The 18,098-nt window shown below is 47.6% G+C and overlaps 1 protein-coding gene and 1 long non-coding RNA gene across 2 annotated transcripts; both read right to left on the bottom strand.

Moving 5' to 3' along the window:
• Nucleotides 1–428: 428 nt before the first annotated feature.
• Nucleotides 429–2,588, bottom strand: Hoxd1 (homeobox D1). The gene is made up of 2 exons (XM_032901967.1): nt 1,815–2,588; nt 429–1,502 (listed from the first exon to the last, which is right to left on the bottom strand). The coding sequence occupies exons 1-2, from the start codon at nt 2,464–2,466 to the stop codon at nt 1,168–1,170; spliced, it is 987 nt and encodes a 328-aa protein (XP_032757858.1). The 5' UTR covers nt 2,467–2,588; the 3' UTR covers nt 429–1,167.
• Nucleotides 2,589–11,782: 9,194 nt separating this feature from the next.
• On the bottom strand, nt 11,783–13,181 carry LOC116900212. Its single transcript, XR_004387925.1, has 2 exons — nt 12,970–13,181; nt 11,783–12,805 (listed from the first exon to the last, which is right to left on the bottom strand). It is a non-coding gene; the product is annotated as an uncharacterized LOC116900212 (long non-coding RNA).
• Nucleotides 13,182–18,098: the final 4,917 nt, after the last annotated feature.

The raw sequence follows: 18,098 nt of genomic DNA, 5'->3' as shown, positions 1-18,098 counted from the left end.
GCCCCTGAGTTCATGTGCAAGTCCACCATAAAGCTAAGGGGAAAGAACTAGTTCCTTAGTGTAGCGCTCTGCTATGTACATCAGATTTGCACAGATAATTGTGGATAATTTGCTTTGTGCTTACAACCTGTAAGAACTTTTGCCAGGAGTTGTGGCCCATGCATACCCTTAATTCCAGCACTGAGGATGCAGAAACAGGCAGATCTCTCAGAGTTCAAAGCCAGCCTGCTCTACAGAGTAAGTTCCAGGACAGTCAGGGCTACACAGAAAAACTCTTCTCAGGAAAAAAAAAAAAAAAAAAAAAAAGGAAGAGGAGGAGGCGATGGTGAGGGTGACACCCTTTGGTTACCAATGTAAACAAACTCTCAGTTTGAAACTGGATCAGCTTAAGGAATCAAAATGAAAGGGATGTAAGAAAAGGCAGAGAATAGTAGATTCTGTAACTTTTATTACCAAAAAAACGGTCAAAATCTTTACATGCTATGCATGACATTAAATGTCATATATAGGGTTCACTGCAAGCAAATCTTTAAAAAATATACATACTGTATATATTTATACTTCAAGTTTGAGTAACTGATGTCAAGGTATAATTCAGATTCTAATCCTTATCTACCCAATGGATTTGTTCCGTTACCAACTAAAGAGCGACTGTGTATCTTCACTCAGGCACAAGAAGAGGTAGGAACGACTTTAAATAAAACTGGAGTACAATATGAACATCATTGAAGCAGCTTAGCTCCATTGAGGGAACCCTGGCTAGCTTTGGTCATTTCAGGAAGCTGAATATATGTAGTCTGTCCAGGAACTTAAAACTGAAATGACTTCAGAGAGGCACGTTTTGACCACATCAGACTAAGAAGGCCTGCCATTCTGTACCCAAGAATTGTACATGACTAACATAGCAGCGTTTAGGCTGGTAGCTAGACAGCTTTCCCCTGATGAGGCAAAAATAATATGCAAATAAAAGATATCAAATATATATCTCTATACATAGCCTCTGGGCCTCAGAAGCCAATATAGACAATTCCTTTGCCAAGTAAAATCCGTATTAATTTCTACCCACGCCCGTCTCCAGCCTAGACTAAGCTCTTAAGTCTATACAAAGGGGCTGGGGGCAGTCTGTGACTTGTATAATCCAAAGGTCCTCAGCCTTAAGAGTGGGCCTCAGGAAGGCTCTTGAGCCTGAGAAGGGCTTCCTAGATTCCGGCCAGATTTGATGGGACTTGTTTCTGACCCGGGAAGTTGAAGCGAGGCCACAGAGGCAGCTGTGGCCAGAAGCCCCTCTCGTTCCCTTTTCTTCTGTTTCATCCTCCGGTTCTGGAACCAGATTTTGACCTGGGTGTCATTCAGCTGTAAACAGTTGGCTATCTCGATGCGTCGGGCTCTAGTTAGGTACTTATTGAAATGAAACTCTTTCTCGAGTTCTGTCAGTTGCTTGGTGCTGAAATTCGTGCGGATGGCACTGGAGGGGCTTGTGGCTCCATATTCGGACAGTTTGCCTGTAACATAAAGAAAGACAAGGTGTGAGCGGGATAAGGAGATGCTGAAACTACCCAGTGGGGCTAGGAGTTAAGATCAAAGTCACAGCGCAGCCCTCCTGAGTGATAGACACAGCTGTACCAGAAGAAGCGCTCTGCCGAGGCCTCTGTCCTAATTTTCTCAGCTCCTGGGGCATTTTCTGACCCTGGGATCTGACCGCTTAGGGGCAGAAGCTCTCTCCAGGGCTCGGTGGCCACACGCTCCCAGCTCTTCATGGAGGAGGCGGCTCCCTGGACCCTAGGTGCCTCCCCCCCCAGCGCCCACCTCCTTACTTTTCTTGGGGGCGTTCCTCTTCACTTTCATCCACTCGAAAGTGCTGTGGGCGGCCGGGAGGCCGGAGGTGGGCGAGGCGGGCTTGGGGCAGGCTCCGGGGGCCGGGGACACAGTCTGAAAGGGCCCGGGGTGGCCGTCTGCGGGTTCCTTGAGACACGCGGGAAAGGGGCCAGGCTCGGCAAAGGCAGCGAAGTCCACCTGGCCGCTGAGCAGGAATGATCCTCCGCCGGAAAAGACCGCCGAGGTGGCATAGTGGACGTGCGGCCCGCTGTCCTCCGCTGCTCTCCCAAGCGCGCCCGGAAAGTCGAATGCCGGCCCGGACCCCAAGAAACCATACTCGGCGGCAGAGGCAGGTGCGGCGCCCCGTTCGTAGGCGCCTTCCAGGGTACAGGGCGCGTACCGGGACGCGGCGGGCTGCGGGCCCGGGGGCTGCGCGGGGGCTACGGGAGGCGAAGGCGTGGGCCGGGCAGCGGCCAGGGGCAGGCAGCTCACGAAGGCGCCGTCGCCGCTGCCCAGGGGGAAGGCGGGCTGCAGGGCCACGGGGCGCGCGTCGGCGCGGCAGAACTTGGGTGCGAAGCCCAGCACGTCGCCGCCTACCCCTCCGCTGCCACCGCCCGCGGCGCACGACACGTACTCCAGGTAGGAGCTCATGGCTCGCTCCGCGAGACCCAGGCGCCGCACCCTGCCGGTCCGCGCAGCTCCGCCTTCCTGCTACCCCCGCTGCCCTCGCCGAGCCATGGCGAGCGAGCCCGTGGTAAATAGTGGCCTCATATACGGGCGGCGGCAGCCACGTGGTGCCAGCCGGCCAATCGGCTCCTTCCCCGCACTGGCCGGTCCCGACTGGAGTGCGGTTCCACGCGCCTGCCCTGCTGCCAACTTAGCCAAAGCGTCCGGGGGGCCTCCGCCCAGCCCAGAGAGAGCGGCGCCGACGGAAGGGCGGGGCGAGAACCCTGGACATCAGCTCCCGGGACAGGTATTGCCGGAGAAAGGCAGTGGAGGGCGAGGGATGCAGCGGTCAGGGCTGGTCCCTCTTTCGACCCCTTGGGCTACTCCCTGGGGACTGACCAGAGGGCTTGGAGGAGGCTGGGTAAAGTATTGCTTTTGCCCTGCGGGAACTCTACCCAGCCCTCCCTCTAGGAAGGTCCAGTTACTCTTGCCCCTTTTTCCGGGTGCATTCGAGTTTTCTTGACCCAAACCTGGAGGAGACGTTCGTTGCCTTTTCCCTCCTTTCTCCCTCACTGACGACTCCTGGGGACCACCTAGGACAGGGGATGAAATCATTTTCACTAGCTTTTCTTTGCACCATCCCCCACAGCATTCATTCTCTTCAGCTCCCCTTCCAATTTGTGGTGACATGCTGAGGATGGATGTTTGTAGTGTCAGTGTCGATTTGGGCAGAAAATACGTTTCTGTGTTGGGGGGGAAGAAGCCGGATTGTCCCCTCTGACGAGGTTATCAGAATGCCGAATCCACCCTGTACCCTGAGAGGTCCTTGCACACTATTTAGAAGGCTGGCACGCGAGCTGTGCACGCTTTCAAGGAGACCCTTGGCGAGAGGGTGCTGGGCATCTTGGGGACTGGTCAGATCTCAGAGCTTTGGACTGGCTTGTACCTTAAAGCAATTAAAGCTTCTGTTCCATCAGATAAGTGCTGCGTCGTCTCTTGTGAGTGTAATCTGAGGGCTCGTGATGTTAATGGGCTCACGTCTTTCCCTTGATAATATGGTTTGTTTACTGAGTGTAGAGAGACGGGAAATAAAAGTGTAATTGGCACAGGAAATGGAGAGGAGAAGGGTTATACAGACAGGCTTTACACAGACAAACTTTCCAACTTCCTTAACCGTTTCTTTTCATGTTTTCCTCTTTAGGGCAGTAGGAAAATGCCAAGATAAATAAATACAGGTTATTCACATACAGCCATAAGTAAGTGAAGGTGGTTTTCTAAAAGCCTGTGTAGCGAAGATTCTGCTCCTAGTTTACTCAAGTGCCCTTCAACACTTGATCTTTCGCAGCCTCTAAGTTAGAATGAGTAAGGTGTTGTCATTGCGTCCACTTGTCCTGAAACAGCGATTGAGCCCTGGCCTAACATTCTACTCAGGCATCATAGTCCAGGGAGTGAGCCCCTTTCAGGGCTGTGGACTTGTAAGTAAACAAAGCTACAGCAAAAGTATTTTATGCTGGTGAGATGAGCTGGTGCAGCTTAAGAACCTAGACTTGGGAATGGAAGGGGGGTGACCTGTAACTGAGCACAAAGCTACAAGAGTGTGGGATTCTTGACACTGAATGGAAAGTAGAATCCTTCTACTAAAAACAGACCTTCCACCTAAAACCACTCATTATCTGCTTTCCCTGGAGCATATTTTTGGCGATTCTGTCTTTGCTTGAAGTAGAAACTATACTGAAATTACATAACTAGCTGTTGGTATTTGTATTGTTGTTAGTTTTAATGATCGTATTGAGAGTGGACATCAGACACGGAGGTTGGTGTAGGTTTCAATATGTTCAGACTCAACTGTAGTTACCTGGTGAACCCATAACGGAGAGCTACAGTCTGTTTATCATCCTCTCTTCTTTTAGTTTTTGAGTCCTTGGGGTATCCTATGCTCTGGAGCTCAGACTGATGTCTTGGATCCAGGATTGGTTCTTTTATTTTGGTTTCGATGTGCTGGGTACCCAACCCAAGCAAGCGCTCTACCACCGAGCTACAGACGCAGCCCTTGAGTTGGTTCACTTGTTGTTTGTTGGAAGCCAAACCTCTGGTCACTTCATGGCCAAATTCAGCAGATGTTTGCCATCTGCACTAGGCAAGGACATTTTACTATGACGAGAAAAAGTCATCCTCAAAGCAAAGGAACAATGTTCATCTCTGCAAGGTTCATCCTCCTTCCATTTTAGGCTCTCTCTCTCTCTCTCTCTCTCTCTCTCTCTCTCTCTCACACACACACACACACACACACACACACACACACAGATCACACACCCAAACCTCACACAGATTAGGCAAATGCTCTGACACTGTATCCCCACCACCACCTCGTACTCCAGAGTAATCTTAGTTTATAATTATCTGAGGAGAGATCAGAAGGCACTAATGGGGGGAAATGTGAATTAAAAATTTGTGAATAGAGGATATATTTTAGCAACAGTTTGTCTCCAGCATTCACAGAACATGAGGGAAATATCTTACAAATTATATTGCTCTGTAAGTCCTGAATCCCCAAGGGCCACTTGTCCCTATGTGTCTTAGTGCTGTGAGCTCTCCATGGGAGGTGACAGCCGAGAGGCCGATTGCCAGAATGCGTTTGATGTAGGAATGCTTTGAAATAGCCTGTCTGCTCACCACAGCAGCCATCCACATTCCCACCCTCCCCCACTACCTTTCTCTCCCAATCCAATAGCTTGCTAGCTTCTCTTCTGATAGAAGAGGTGGCTCCTGGTGGCCTATCTTCTGTGTGTTTAAAGCTGGTCTTAAGAAACACCAGGACACCCTCTGCTGTAAACATCGCTGCGCTAACCCCTGGAGATAGTAAAGCACAATCAGACTCTTGACTCCACAGATCCAAAGCAGAGCTGACTCTCTACCTTTGGAAGTAAATTAAGGGAGCCAAAATGTTGTATGCCAGACTAAGAGAAGAGAGATTAGGGTAGAGTTCTCTAAAGTATCTTCAGCCATCAAAGCATAGAGGTAAGGATGAAGAGGTCCTAAAGATAGGAATTTTAAACTTCTTAGCAGTCTAATAACAGGACCCTCCCTACGGAAACAGTAGAATGCTGTGCCTTTCCCTGAGTCTTACAGATAAGGCTCATGGGCCAACCAGATCTGGACACATGGTAGGCAGTTAATACATGTCTGTTGGTCAGAAATAAAGAACAGAATCAGTGGTATATGCTACCATTATTTAGGACTAGCTTAGGGAAGAGTACCCTCGATTTATCGACACCCAAAACTACTTTGCAATTATGGAGTCTTCATAGAGCAGAGGGTCTCAACCTTTTTAATGCTGTCACCCTTTAAATACAACAACTCATGCTGTGGTGACCCCCCCCAACCATATTATTATTTTCATTGCTACTTCACAACTGTAATTTTGCTACTGTTATGAATTGTAATGTAAATGTCTATGTTTTCCAATGGTCCTAAGAGACCCCTGTGGAAGGGTCAGTCATCCCTCCAAAGAGGTCATGACCCACAGGTTGAGAAGCAGTGGCACACAGGGCTGTCTAAAGGTGACATTTCACTGGCGCTCTATGAGAGGTTTTGATCCTACTGGTCTGACTCAGGAATCTTTATTTTTAACAAGCTTCTTGTTACTCAAAACCGCACTGTGAAACTTTTCGCTGTGGAAGATGGGACTCGGGGAACAGAACAGCAAGGAAATGCTTCTGTAGGAGGGACAGTGAACAGAGTGAAAGACCAGTGTCACCTGGCCAAGTGACACATGAATCGTGTCCACATGAGTAGCAGTGTAGAAAAGTAAGTATAAAGGCCAAACTTACAGAAAAGGTCTTAGAGACCTGGTCAGTTGGGGCTAGAGAGTTCAAAGGTTAAGAATGCTTGCTGCTCTTGTAGACCTGAGTTCAGTTTCCACCACTCACATTGGACAGCTGACAATGACCTGTGACTCCAGCTCCCCAGGATCTAATACATTTTTCTGCCTTCCTCGGACACCTCCATGTGTGTGCTTATATGCACACAGACACATATACACACATAATGAATGAATGAACGGACGGATGGATGGATGAATGAATGAATCTTAAGTGATCATTTACTGACCAGTTAGTGTTTCCCGATGACTGACCACATTCTGCTATTTATTCCCTTAGCTGACCTTGAATGGGTAGGAAGTGACATTTGTTTCTTCCTTTCCTTAGAGAGATCAGGAGTCCTTCCGAAGCAATGTTATAAGGAGAGGAATGAGAATGGGGTTTTCAAGTCTTATTTCCTTCCACCTCCCAACTTACCTGGAAAGGGCATCAGAGCCTAAGGGATCCAGAAGGGGTGACATGCACCTTGGCCTAACTCCCTCTGGGTCAAGGGTGATCAGCATATGGTGAAAGCTAGAAGACACCTTACACATAGAATGGGTCCAACTCTTAAGTGGCTTTACTCAGGAGCTGAATGAGAATGCTATCCTATCAGAAATGATGGAGCTTGAACTTCCCAGTGCATTGTCTTCCTACATCCTGGACAAAGGACGAGTGAAGGCAGTCCCTTTCTACCATGGGCACTACAGCACCCTCAGTCCTGAGCAGGCAGAACAGTGCTGAAGGTGCCCTCATTTCTGGGAGATCTCTTCTCCCTTGGAGAGTTTGCTTAACTTGTGCATTAGATTTCCGCAGCTCCACCCTGAGTCTCCAAGGAGAATAGGTCCCCATCACCACTTTTCCCATGGAGGTTGACTATCAACCCTGGAAGGACCATAAGAAATGGCCCTGTCTGTTTCATCGGGTAGAGCAAGTACAAAAAGCAACGGATGCGAGATAGCCTATCTTTGGTTTAATATTTCCATTAGAGGGTTTGCATCTTCTCTTTATAGTTATAAATACTTTGTGTGTTAACCCTTTGTCATATGCTATACATTTTCTTAGCAAAGGGGCTGGGGTGTCTGGTGGTAGAATGATGCTTATCTAGCGTACACGAGGCAGTAGTTTGATCCCAGCAATGAGAAAAGATTCTCAGCATACCATTCTCTTCTCTGTGTGGCGTGTACAAGGTGAACTTCTATATCGTCCCATCTTCTGGTTTCTGTCTTCGGTACAGTGTAGAGGCCTTCCATTCTCCTCTGCTCTGTTCACATTGTTAGAAGAGTACACACAGGCGTACACCAATGTGATACACAACTACTGGCCACTTACACTTTGTTGCTTAAATTGTTTTTATGTATATCGGTGTTTTCCCTCTAGGTTTATCTGTTTACCATATGGGTACAGTGCCTATCAAGGCTAGAATAGGGGTATCAGGTCCTCTGGAACTGGAGATACAGTTGTTAACTGCTATGTGGGTCATGAGAATCAAGTCCAGGTCCTTTGGGAGAGCAGCCAGTGCTCTTACCTGGTGAGCCATCTCTCAACCCCCGATTTGTTGCCTTGACGGTTGGGATGTAGTTCAGCTGTATGGTGCTTGTCTAGCATTCACAAAGCCCTGGGGTTCCATGACCAGTATTGATGATGATGCTGATGGTGATGACGATGGTGATGGTGATGTGATGATGGTAATGATGGTGATGGTGGTGGTGATGATGATGATGGTGGTGGTGATGATGGTGATGATGAGGAAGAGGAGGAGGATGGTAGTGATGATGGTGGTGGTAATGATGGTGGTGGTGATGTGATGATGGTAATGATGGTGATGATGGTGGTGATGATGATGATGATGGTGGTGGTGATGATGGTGATGATGGTGATGTGATGATGGTAATGATGGTGATGATGGTGGTGATGATGATGATGATGGTGGTGGTGATGATGATGATGGTGGTGGTGATGATGGTGATGATGAGGAGGAGGAGGAGGATGGTAGTGATGATGGTGGTGGTGATGATGGTGGTGGTGATGATGGTGGTGGTGGTGATAATGACATGTTGCTTTATTTTTAAAATAAGTAATACATTGACAACTATATGGCTCATTCAAAGAAGCATGCAGTGAAGTCCTTGTCCCCAGCCATCTAGTCCCCTCTTCACATAAGCAACTAATTTTATTCATTTCACAAATATTTTTCAGACGCTTAATTTTTATTTATTTTCTATTTCACGTGCATTCATGTTTTCCCTGTATGTACGTCTGTGTGAGGGTAACAGATCTTGGAGTTACAGTTGTGAGCTGCCACGTGGGAGCTAGGAATTGAACTCATGTCCTCTGGAAGAGCATTCAGTGATCTTTACTGCTGAGCCATCTCTCCGGCCCCTCAGAGATACTTTATGTATGAACAATCTATGTTTCTCCATATTTTTAACCCAATGGTCGTCGGCTAGTCAGGGTCTATGGCTCTGGTGTTCTTTCCTGTGGGATGATGTCACAGGTGAGGCAGGTACAAGATAGAAGGAGGCCTGTCATTGGACGAGAAGGAAGGATGGGTGGGAGAAAAGTTTGAAGGAAGAGGAGACTGGAACGGAAAGAAGGAAGAGACAGGAGGGAGAGGGAGAGAAGCCATGGCAGGACAATATGGCGGGTGACGTTAAGATTCCACGCTGTACCTTTACAGGTTGTTACAAATGTTCCTAAGGGATGGATGTGTATTGGGCTCTGTATGTTTAGGTGGGCAATTATATCTTATCAATTGGGTCAAAGGTTATTGTGTTGTGTGTTCTTTCATGTAGTGATTTAAGTGTAATGGGATGTGGGGCGGCTGGTCTGGGCCACCACGGAGTTGAGATGTGTGTTTCTGGCATGGAAACCTGCCCTGGGAACTAGATAGGTAGAGAGATTGCTGCCAGGCTCAGAGAGAGGCCTTTGACAGTGTGATATAGGATGGAGCAGAGCGGGTGAGACGCTTTGCTGACTGAGACTTAAGATATCCAGCAGATATCTTGGGGCACCGAGGTGCCAGACCTAGTGGGGGTAAAAGGCAACCTTACTTTTTTTTATTTTTTATATTTTTACAACAGCACTTTCCTCTGTTGTATCTTAAGATCTTCCCATACAGTAATACAGACATAACTACACAACTAACCTTTGAAATGTCATACTGTTCTACTATGTACGCTTTCCAAATTGATTTTACTGGTTCCTGTTGACAGGTCTTCACCCATTTCAAACTTCTGCTAATAAATACATATATGCAAGTTGTTACCCATTAAGAAACCCCTTGAAGCTGGGCAGCAGTGGCTCAGACCTTTAATTCCAGCACTCAGGAAGCAGAGACAGGAGGATCTCCATGAATTCGAGGCCAGCTTAGTCTACAGAGCAAGTTCCAAGATGGCCAGAGCTACACAGAGGAACCCTGTCTCAAAAAACTATCTTGAAGTGGAATTACTCAGTCCAAGTGTGTATGTACTGATGTCCTCAATGCATTCTGCTAAATTGTTCATTTTAAAAGCGAAGCAAGATGTCTGTGTGTGCGTGTAATTCCAGCGCTCAAGAGGAAGGAGGACCAAGAGCACAGGCCAGAGGCTAGAGAGATGGTTCAGAGGTTGAGAGCACCTGCCTCTGCTCTCTCAGAGGACCTGGGTTCGATTCCCAGTACCCACATGGCAGCCAACAACTGTCTGTAACTCCAGTTCCAGGGAATTTGATCCCTTCTTCTGAAGTCCTTAGATACCAAACATGTGGTGCACATGTCTACATGTGAACAAAACTGTCATATACAAAGAATAAAATAAATTATTCTAAAATGAAGAACACAAGGCACAGTCTGAGAAACTGAGAAAGGCCCTGTCTCAAGTAAAGCAAAGACCCATCTTGTATTTCTATGAGTAACTTACTTATCAGAGTTCCTGTTTCTTTACACCCTTACCAAATCATTGGGGTATTAAAGGTCTGTTTGTCTTCTTTTTTTAATCTGATAAACAGAAAATTTCATCTTTTATTTACCCTTACAGCATCCCATAAAATGTCATTTTCCCCTTATCTGATCTATTTCATAGACGATAACTGGCACAGAAAAAACAAGCAACTGGTAGCCACAGCCCTGTGAATGGCCAAGGTCAGATGCCCAATGCTCTTCCTATACTCTGCTGTTCCTCACAGAACTTAAGCATCCCGATATATGATGTTTAAAAAAAAAAAGCCAAAAAGCTTTTTGACATCTGCTAAGAGGCCTCCTCTTTAGTGGTTTGATACCAACACCACATTTCTATATGAATTCTCCAGAGAACATCCCCTCTGGAAGCAGAGGGCTCTGACTACTAATCTGATCTGACCTCGCCCTGAGCATTAGCTTGGGTTCAATATCTGGAAAGCAGTAGGGTGGTGTTGTTTTTAATTTCCCTGGGACTTATTTCTCTGTGGCCACCCAGGATCTCAGTATTGATCACCATGATGAGGGTGGGAGTATGTTTCCCCTAGGTTTGAGCTTTATATAGAAGATTTACTTGGGCTTTTCGAAGATAATTCTAGCTCGAGTGCTGGCAAACACACACACACACACACACACACACACACACACACACACACACACACCATGATAAACCTTTGAGGTAGATATCTTTATTGACTGTTTTGTTGACGAAAGTGAAGTTCAGAAAGATGAAGTGAATCGCTTAGGGTCTATTAGTAACAATGTAGAAAGCACGAAGTAGACCCGCACTGAGCACTCCCAGCCTCTTCCTCCTCCTCTATGTATTGAAGTCAATGGCTTGACTCCCACTCAGTCCCTCAAAACAGAAAGTCAGGAATTTTACCCATCCTGCTTATCACCAAGTGCTCTGAGTCCAATCTCTTAAATGCCTCTTCTTCTCAACCTTGTTCCTTTCTCTAAACTGGACTATCTCCTTTCTCCAGTTAGACACAGTGCCCCCAAGAGTTAGTGTCCAGTCAGATAACGAGCGTCTTGTCCCAGATCAAGACCTGATTCCAGACTCCTCTACGCAAACCTTGTAGAAACTCTCTTGCCAGCCATGGTGCCCTACTCCAATCTACTGCCATTGTTCTTTCTTCCTTTTTTTTTTTTTTTTTTTTTTGCATAAGTTGCTTTCTCTGCCTGGCATTCCTTTCTCTGCCTGGTTCTTCCTTGACCTGAAAGCTCTTAACTCTTCAGAAAACCAAAACCACTTGAGAAGCTGGTTTGATGCTACAGTACGGTTAAGAGCTCTTTCCTTTATTCTGGAACAGTGAGAGCAAACGTATGTTATAGCCCTATCAGGCTGTAGGAGAATCTCTCTCCCTCACTAGATTGAAGGGCACCTCCTGTTAATTACTTAGCCTTGTATCTATCCCACAGCACAAAGCAGTGTGCACAGGAACTACTTAGTGGGTTGGTGGAAGATCAAAGAAGGGGACAGGACAAACTTAACAAAAGAAGCAAGTTTAGAGTGTTTTTTTTTTAAATTGCTCAATGGGTTAGCATATTGTATTAAGCTTAAATGCCTCATCATCTGTCTGAAACAAAATGGTAGTACGACATTTTTTTCCCAAAATAAGTTCATTTCCACCCAAAATAATAAGGACAAAGAGGGCTGAGGGAAGGAAGACATTCTAGGACTTTGATGAAGGCTGAGTAATGCAGCTGACCCAACTGAAGAAGTGTTTCAGCCAGAGAAAAGAGCACAAAGGAGGACTGGGCCAAAGCTTTTATAATTTACAGAGTGCATTTGCTACTCTAGAGGTAGTTAAGGTAGTTAGGAGTGTGTCACCACCTACTCCACCCAAACGGACCTGGTGCAAACAATTCCAAGGTTCATGCCTGTCTGTGGAAACCTCCATCTTCCTTTATACTACTAAAATGAACTTTCCAAAAAAGCTGAAGTAAAAATACTTACTAGTCTTGCTGCTGCATTAGGCAGGAAAGATGTTGGGAGTGACGTAGATGGATATGCACATACTTTTATTGTAACTTTAAATGGAATTCAAGTTTACTCCAAGTTCAGTGGCAGCCTTGACCTACTTACTCCCACTCAGAGGCCTGCAGGCAGACTTGGGGTCAATAAGAAACCTTGATTCATTGAGATTGTTCTTGTCCTGCCTTCAGAGAGAGGAATAGAGAGACCTACGTGAGTGTCACTGGGGTAGGAGGGAGAATGCTGGGTCACAATGGGTCAAGGGACAGCGTGGGTGCAGGTTTGCTATGAAGTGTGAGGTCTGGGGTCTGGGCTGGTGGGCGGCGGTTAGAGCTCAGAAAGTAGTGGCCCTCCCTTCGGGTGCTGTGCAGAGACGTCCCCGACCTTCCCTTCCGGCGTGCCTGGAGCGCTATCCTCGTCGCTGCTGGGCAGGCGCAGGACTGTGTGTCGCCCCCTCCCTTAGCGCTCACCCGGAGCGCCAGCATCTCCTCCGCTTGCGGTTTCTGGTCGGCTCCCAGCTGGCCCAGACTTGCTCCAAAGTAGGAGGAACCGCTGTCGAGCGAAAAGTGCACACCGGGTGATTGATGAACTCTTAATAGGACTAACCTTTCCCGCCCCCCACCCCAGACACACACACAGAGGAACCCCACTCCCCATCCCGCCTCCAGGGCGGGCACAGAGGACGCGGCCGCCAGCCGGTAGGGTGATTAACTCACCGTTTGTCTTTCTCGGAGAGTTCCAGGTGGACGCGGGAACACCGGCGAGTGACGGCAGCCGGGTCACCGCGCGAGTCTTGTAGCCGCGCGGACCAAGCCGGCTTTGTGCCGAGAGCCCGACCTCCCGGGCAGGCGGCTGCTATTGTTCCCGCGGGCGACCGGGACTCTGAGACTGGAAATCACACCAGCCTCCTGCTTACAGTGACCCTAAGGTCCAGGGACCGAATCGGGGCTTCCTTTGTGTTCTCCTGCCAGCCGCGGGGATGGCCTCCGTGCTGCTCCAAGGAATGGCAGACAGGAATGAGGAACACTGGGACCAACTCCCCAGAGCTCTCCTAGTGTGACCCATTTTCCTCCGCGGCCTAGAGAAGAAGGAGGGGAGGGCTAGGGTATCTGCAGGCCAAGGAAGTGAACAAGAAAGCCATTAAAGGGTCTTCCAGTCTCCTTTCCTTAAGAAAGGGCCTTGCCCACTGGCTCTACCAGCCTGCTTCAAGTCTGTTTCCCTGGTCCATCGTCCTTGTATCTGGACCAAAAGCTCTTCGTGAATCCTGACTTATACCGGGGATTTCCTCTTCCTCTGGTCCTCTTTAATGTTAAACCCCATTTTGGTAATTTTTCCAGACCTTATTGAAAAAATGAGCCAGGCTAGTCAAAGGAACCAGTCAAGTGTTTTGCCACGGGCTGTGGGTGTAGCTTAGTGGTAGAGTGTAGACTTGCCACCCGCCATGTTTACCATCAGTTCAACTCCCAGGTTGTTTTTTAAAGTAGTTATCCTAAGATGAAGAGCATAAAGACACGTGCAATGGCCCCCACCCCCACAGACCTGATGGGATGGCATGGTGGCACTTATATCTCTCTGCTGTGGCAAAAGATTGGGCACGCATGTGGGAAGTCTGTTCAGTTTGCCTCGAACTGGACCTGACCTAAAGTGGATTGTCTTTGAACTTTGCAACTAGACAGGCAGGGTGTGAGACCTGAGGGAAATGTTTAAGGAAGGGCTTCAGGCTAGGTTTATAAATCCATTTGACACCGACCTTGGACCCCAAAGGTAAGAACGTTTGTAGTGGAGTAGAAAACAAGGTACAGGATGGTTCTCTCCATCACATTCCTTCAGCACTAGCACTGCAGCAAGGGCAGAAGATTCACCCATTCGGTCTTTTGCTATCCATCCAGGCTTTCTGAGAGAGGAATCTAGAATAGCCAGCCCTTACAAGTGTGGGTTAGTTAAGGCTTGGCTATCGACAACTCAGCCTCAGTTGGTTAAATGTCTCAATGCCCAAAAGTCTGTTGACCCAGGTTCTAATATACCCTATACCCTGTCTGGGGAATTTCAATCCCCACGAGTGATGACAAAATGGGGTGGGGGTAGAGTGGGGGTGTTTTCTGGGCTTCCTGACTCTCTTGCATACTCATGAACTTCTGTTGTTATTTTCTTTAAGTTTCTCAAAGAAGGACCAAAGTTTTGTCAAGAACTCCCAGATGAAGACCTTCCTAGACCTGTATACTGGGATTACCCAATTCTTGACTTCACAAGGAAGTTTCAACCAATTCTCCTGGTAAAGCCAAAACAGAACTGTGACAACCCCTTGAACACTGAAGGTGTATACAAGCTTGTAGCCTCAGGGGGTCGATTACTCGAAGGAAGAGTTAGCTTCTTTGTTATTCAAACACTCACCCCTCGGTGTCCCCCTATTTACCCTCTGTAATGGAAAACTTCAACCTATGGAGATCCTGGGCTCCGGAACCTGGTGTCTGAAGAGAGCACTTCACTCAAGGACCATTGGAGTGGTACCGAGTGAGGGAGAAAGGACAGAAGCTAGGGTAGGAAGTCACTATCTGTTAGTAGTGACAGAAATTTGAAAACTCTTGTTCAGCAAGGTTAGCAGCCTCTGGCGCCTCAGAAACCAATTTAGCTGACACATCTCTGATAGGGACTGGGCTCGGGCTGGACCAAGGGAAAGCCCAAGCTCCTTGTTCTCTTCCTCTCCCCCATTTGAAAGCCTGTACAGAGAACCGGTACAAATGGATGCTTGACTTAATGATTCTATCAGGGGCAGATTTTTCTCTGTCAAGTTCCCTGGACGAGGTGGGTCTGAAAGCTAGAAGGCAGAATATGTACTTGATCTCCCCTTTTCTTTTCTTTTCTTCTTCTTCTTCTTCTTCTTTTTTTTTTTTTTAACCTCCTTACCAGTGGCCAGGGCTTTCCACGGCAACTACCCACCGTCTGGCTAGCTCAATTGGGTCTAGGCATTCCACTCCAAAATGGATCCCGAGGTTTCCCCGGGATGCAAGGAAAGCGTTCCCTCTTCCTCCACCCCCACCTCCATTTTGCAGCATGGCCATACCTCTGCCTGACTGTCATCCTGCGTTAATCTGGACAGAACAGCCAGGGAGGTCCAAATGATTGCCACCCATGAGCGAGGCTCAAGGACATGATCTCTTTCCTTTAGATCTAATGTCCTTCAACTCGACCGGAGATCCACAACCTTCTCAATTACCCCTCGACTTTTAACACACACACACACACACACACACACACACACACACACACACACACACACACACACACCACGTACGCCCCAAAAACTATGGAGAAAAAGGGGGTCTGCCCAAGGCTGGAACGAAGTCATCCTCCCACTTCATCAAAAGAGGTAGACCTTCCAAGGCCAACGCCCTACGAAGGAGCCCAGATGCTCCCCATTTCTGGCATCTATTCTGTTGTGGCTAATGCTGTCTCTGCAGAGGACCAGAAAGGAAGCCGCTGGTACAAAGGACCTGACGGCTTTGGGCATCCTCAACCGGGCGGTGAAGCCTCTGGGAGCAGAGGAACGCCGTGGGAGAGGAGAATTGTGGGAGAAAGACAAGCTAGGGTGATGCTTCCCTGCCCATGCCAACTTCCCGCGTCTTGTCTTGAAGCAAGAACGGAGGCCTGAGACCCGGGCGCCATTGCTGGCCAGGCTCCCCTCCCCCACACTTCTTTCTTTGCTTCTCGAAGACCCGGGAGGGAGGAGGCGGCGGGCGCCTCGGTGGATAGAGCTGCTATTGTGACCTTCCCGGGCTGAGCGGGGAACCCAGCGGAGTGTGTACTGCCCGCGGTGGCGGGGGAGGAGGTGACTGTGTGCAAGCCTCGAGTGCGGAGGGGGTGGCACAGGGAAATAAATAAAGGCTTGCAACCTCGGGCAGTTGGGCCCTTCAGAGGGCGTTTGGTTGTGTTTAGACTTGGGTGCTTCCTAACACTAATTGCAGGCTCAAGAGGAGTGGAATTTATGGCGAAGGCCAAGGCGGCTTGTTTATAATTTATGAAGTTTTAAATGGTTGTGCCGCGGGCCCAACTCTCTCGGGCGGGCGGGCGGCCGCGTGGGAGTGCGCCCTCCCAGAACTCGCCGCCGCCCCCACCCACGCTAGGAGCGAGTGTGCCTGTCACGTGACTCGCGTTAGTGGCAGGAAAGAACCGAGCAAATCTCTGAAGTCGCTAGAACTTCAGAAGGTAGGAAAACGAGGCAGGTTTGGTCTAAGCGACCCCTCCCCCTTCTTCCAACAACCTCGCTCCACCGTGGGGCCTGTGAGGCTGCGGCTGCCTGGAGAGTGGGAACCCCCAACCTGACACTTCCTTAGAGCCTATGTGCGAGAGGAAGCTGATGTCAGCCGGGCTAGACACTGTTTAAAGTCTAATCCATGAAACCCTAAGCCACAGATGACACTTGGGGTTTTGCAGACACCCGCAGACTCAGCAGATACTCCTGCGGTAACACACCGCGCTGGGAAACGCCTGGAGCCATGATGCATTATGTATTTTTATTATTATTTATGGTATGAAGAGGAGATGAGAGGAACCGGGCTGAATCTAAACAGCCTGACAATTCATCTATTTAATATTTAGCCGGTTAAGAAAGGTGGCTGTGGTTCCCTATGAGACAGCTAGCATTTCTTTGATTTCCGTAATAGCTTAAAAAATAATTTCTTACAATTATAAATTCTGCCTATGAATGCAAGTTTCAGAGAAAACAATGTTAAGCCTTGAGAGTGGGTAAAATATGCCTTCGATTGAAGTCATTTATTCTGTTGATACAATTCTACAACATATATACTTTAAACTTGCTCAGATAGAGTGAAATTTAGCAAAAGAATATCCCCTCCCAACCCCAGCCTAACATGCCATTTTAAAAACAGCACAAAGGAACAAGGAAACTAAATATTATTTTTGAGCCATCATTACTGAGCGAAACACAAACATCCAAATAGAAAATGATTGCTGTTGCACCAGAAAAGTAGGAGTTATTTCCACACAATGGGAATTTCACCTCGTGTCACCAGGCTGGTAGTGGGAGTTGCATATTTGCCAAACTAACTAGAGATGCGTGGGCGGACTTTGTTGAAATACAAAATAATTGAACCTTGTCTGAAGGCCTTTTTCCAAGTGCCCCTTCTATAGAAGTGGGTGTAAGTGCTCGACCCTAGCTCGAGCCACACTAATATTTACAAAACGATTATAAATTCTGTAGACTTTTTGCCCATTTTGCACAAAGAAACAGGAGTAGGCAAGGTGTTTATATTATACGTGTTATGTTCCGTTAATGAAACTTTTATTATTTTACATTGTGAAGAATGTTTGTTTTCTTTAGAAATGGACTACTGACCACTACAAAGGAAAACTTTGTGAGCAATTCCTAGAGGGAAAAAAAAAAGCCTGATGCTTGTTTCTACATGATCATTTCTTTTGCACCTTAGCTTTCATAGCTTAATCCTTCCTGCTTCTCTTATGCTTTCTCTTTGATTGTCAGGGTTTTTCCCCAAAGTTTAATTTTTATTATTTAATGCAGAAAATGGACCCCCCCTCATGTGCCGATTATATGGAGAAAGAAGTGGTAGAACGAGCCATGCAGGTGCTGCTCTGGCAAGGTCCTATAGCAACCACCCCCACTTAGAATTTATCAAGGTTTGCAACCTACAATTACTGCCACCCAATTTTAAGAGCTTAAGTGCAAGTATTTCTCCACGCCAATTTTGTGCAATAGGTTCCAAATAAATAAAATAATTTTCAGAGTGTCCTTTCCCCCAACCCTGGGTCATACAGGGACAGAGACAGAGTGATCTGCTTGCAGATATGTGTGTGATTAACACAGATACAC

This window comes from Rattus rattus, chromosome 5 (genome assembly GCF_011064425.1).
Source record: "Rattus rattus isolate New Zealand chromosome 5, Rrattus_CSIRO_v1, whole genome shotgun sequence".
NCBI classification, from domain to species: domain Eukaryota; kingdom Metazoa; phylum Chordata; class Mammalia; order Rodentia; family Muridae; genus Rattus; species Rattus rattus.
Note: the sequence above shows the minus strand (reverse complement) of the source record. Positions and strands in the feature narration are given on the sequence as shown.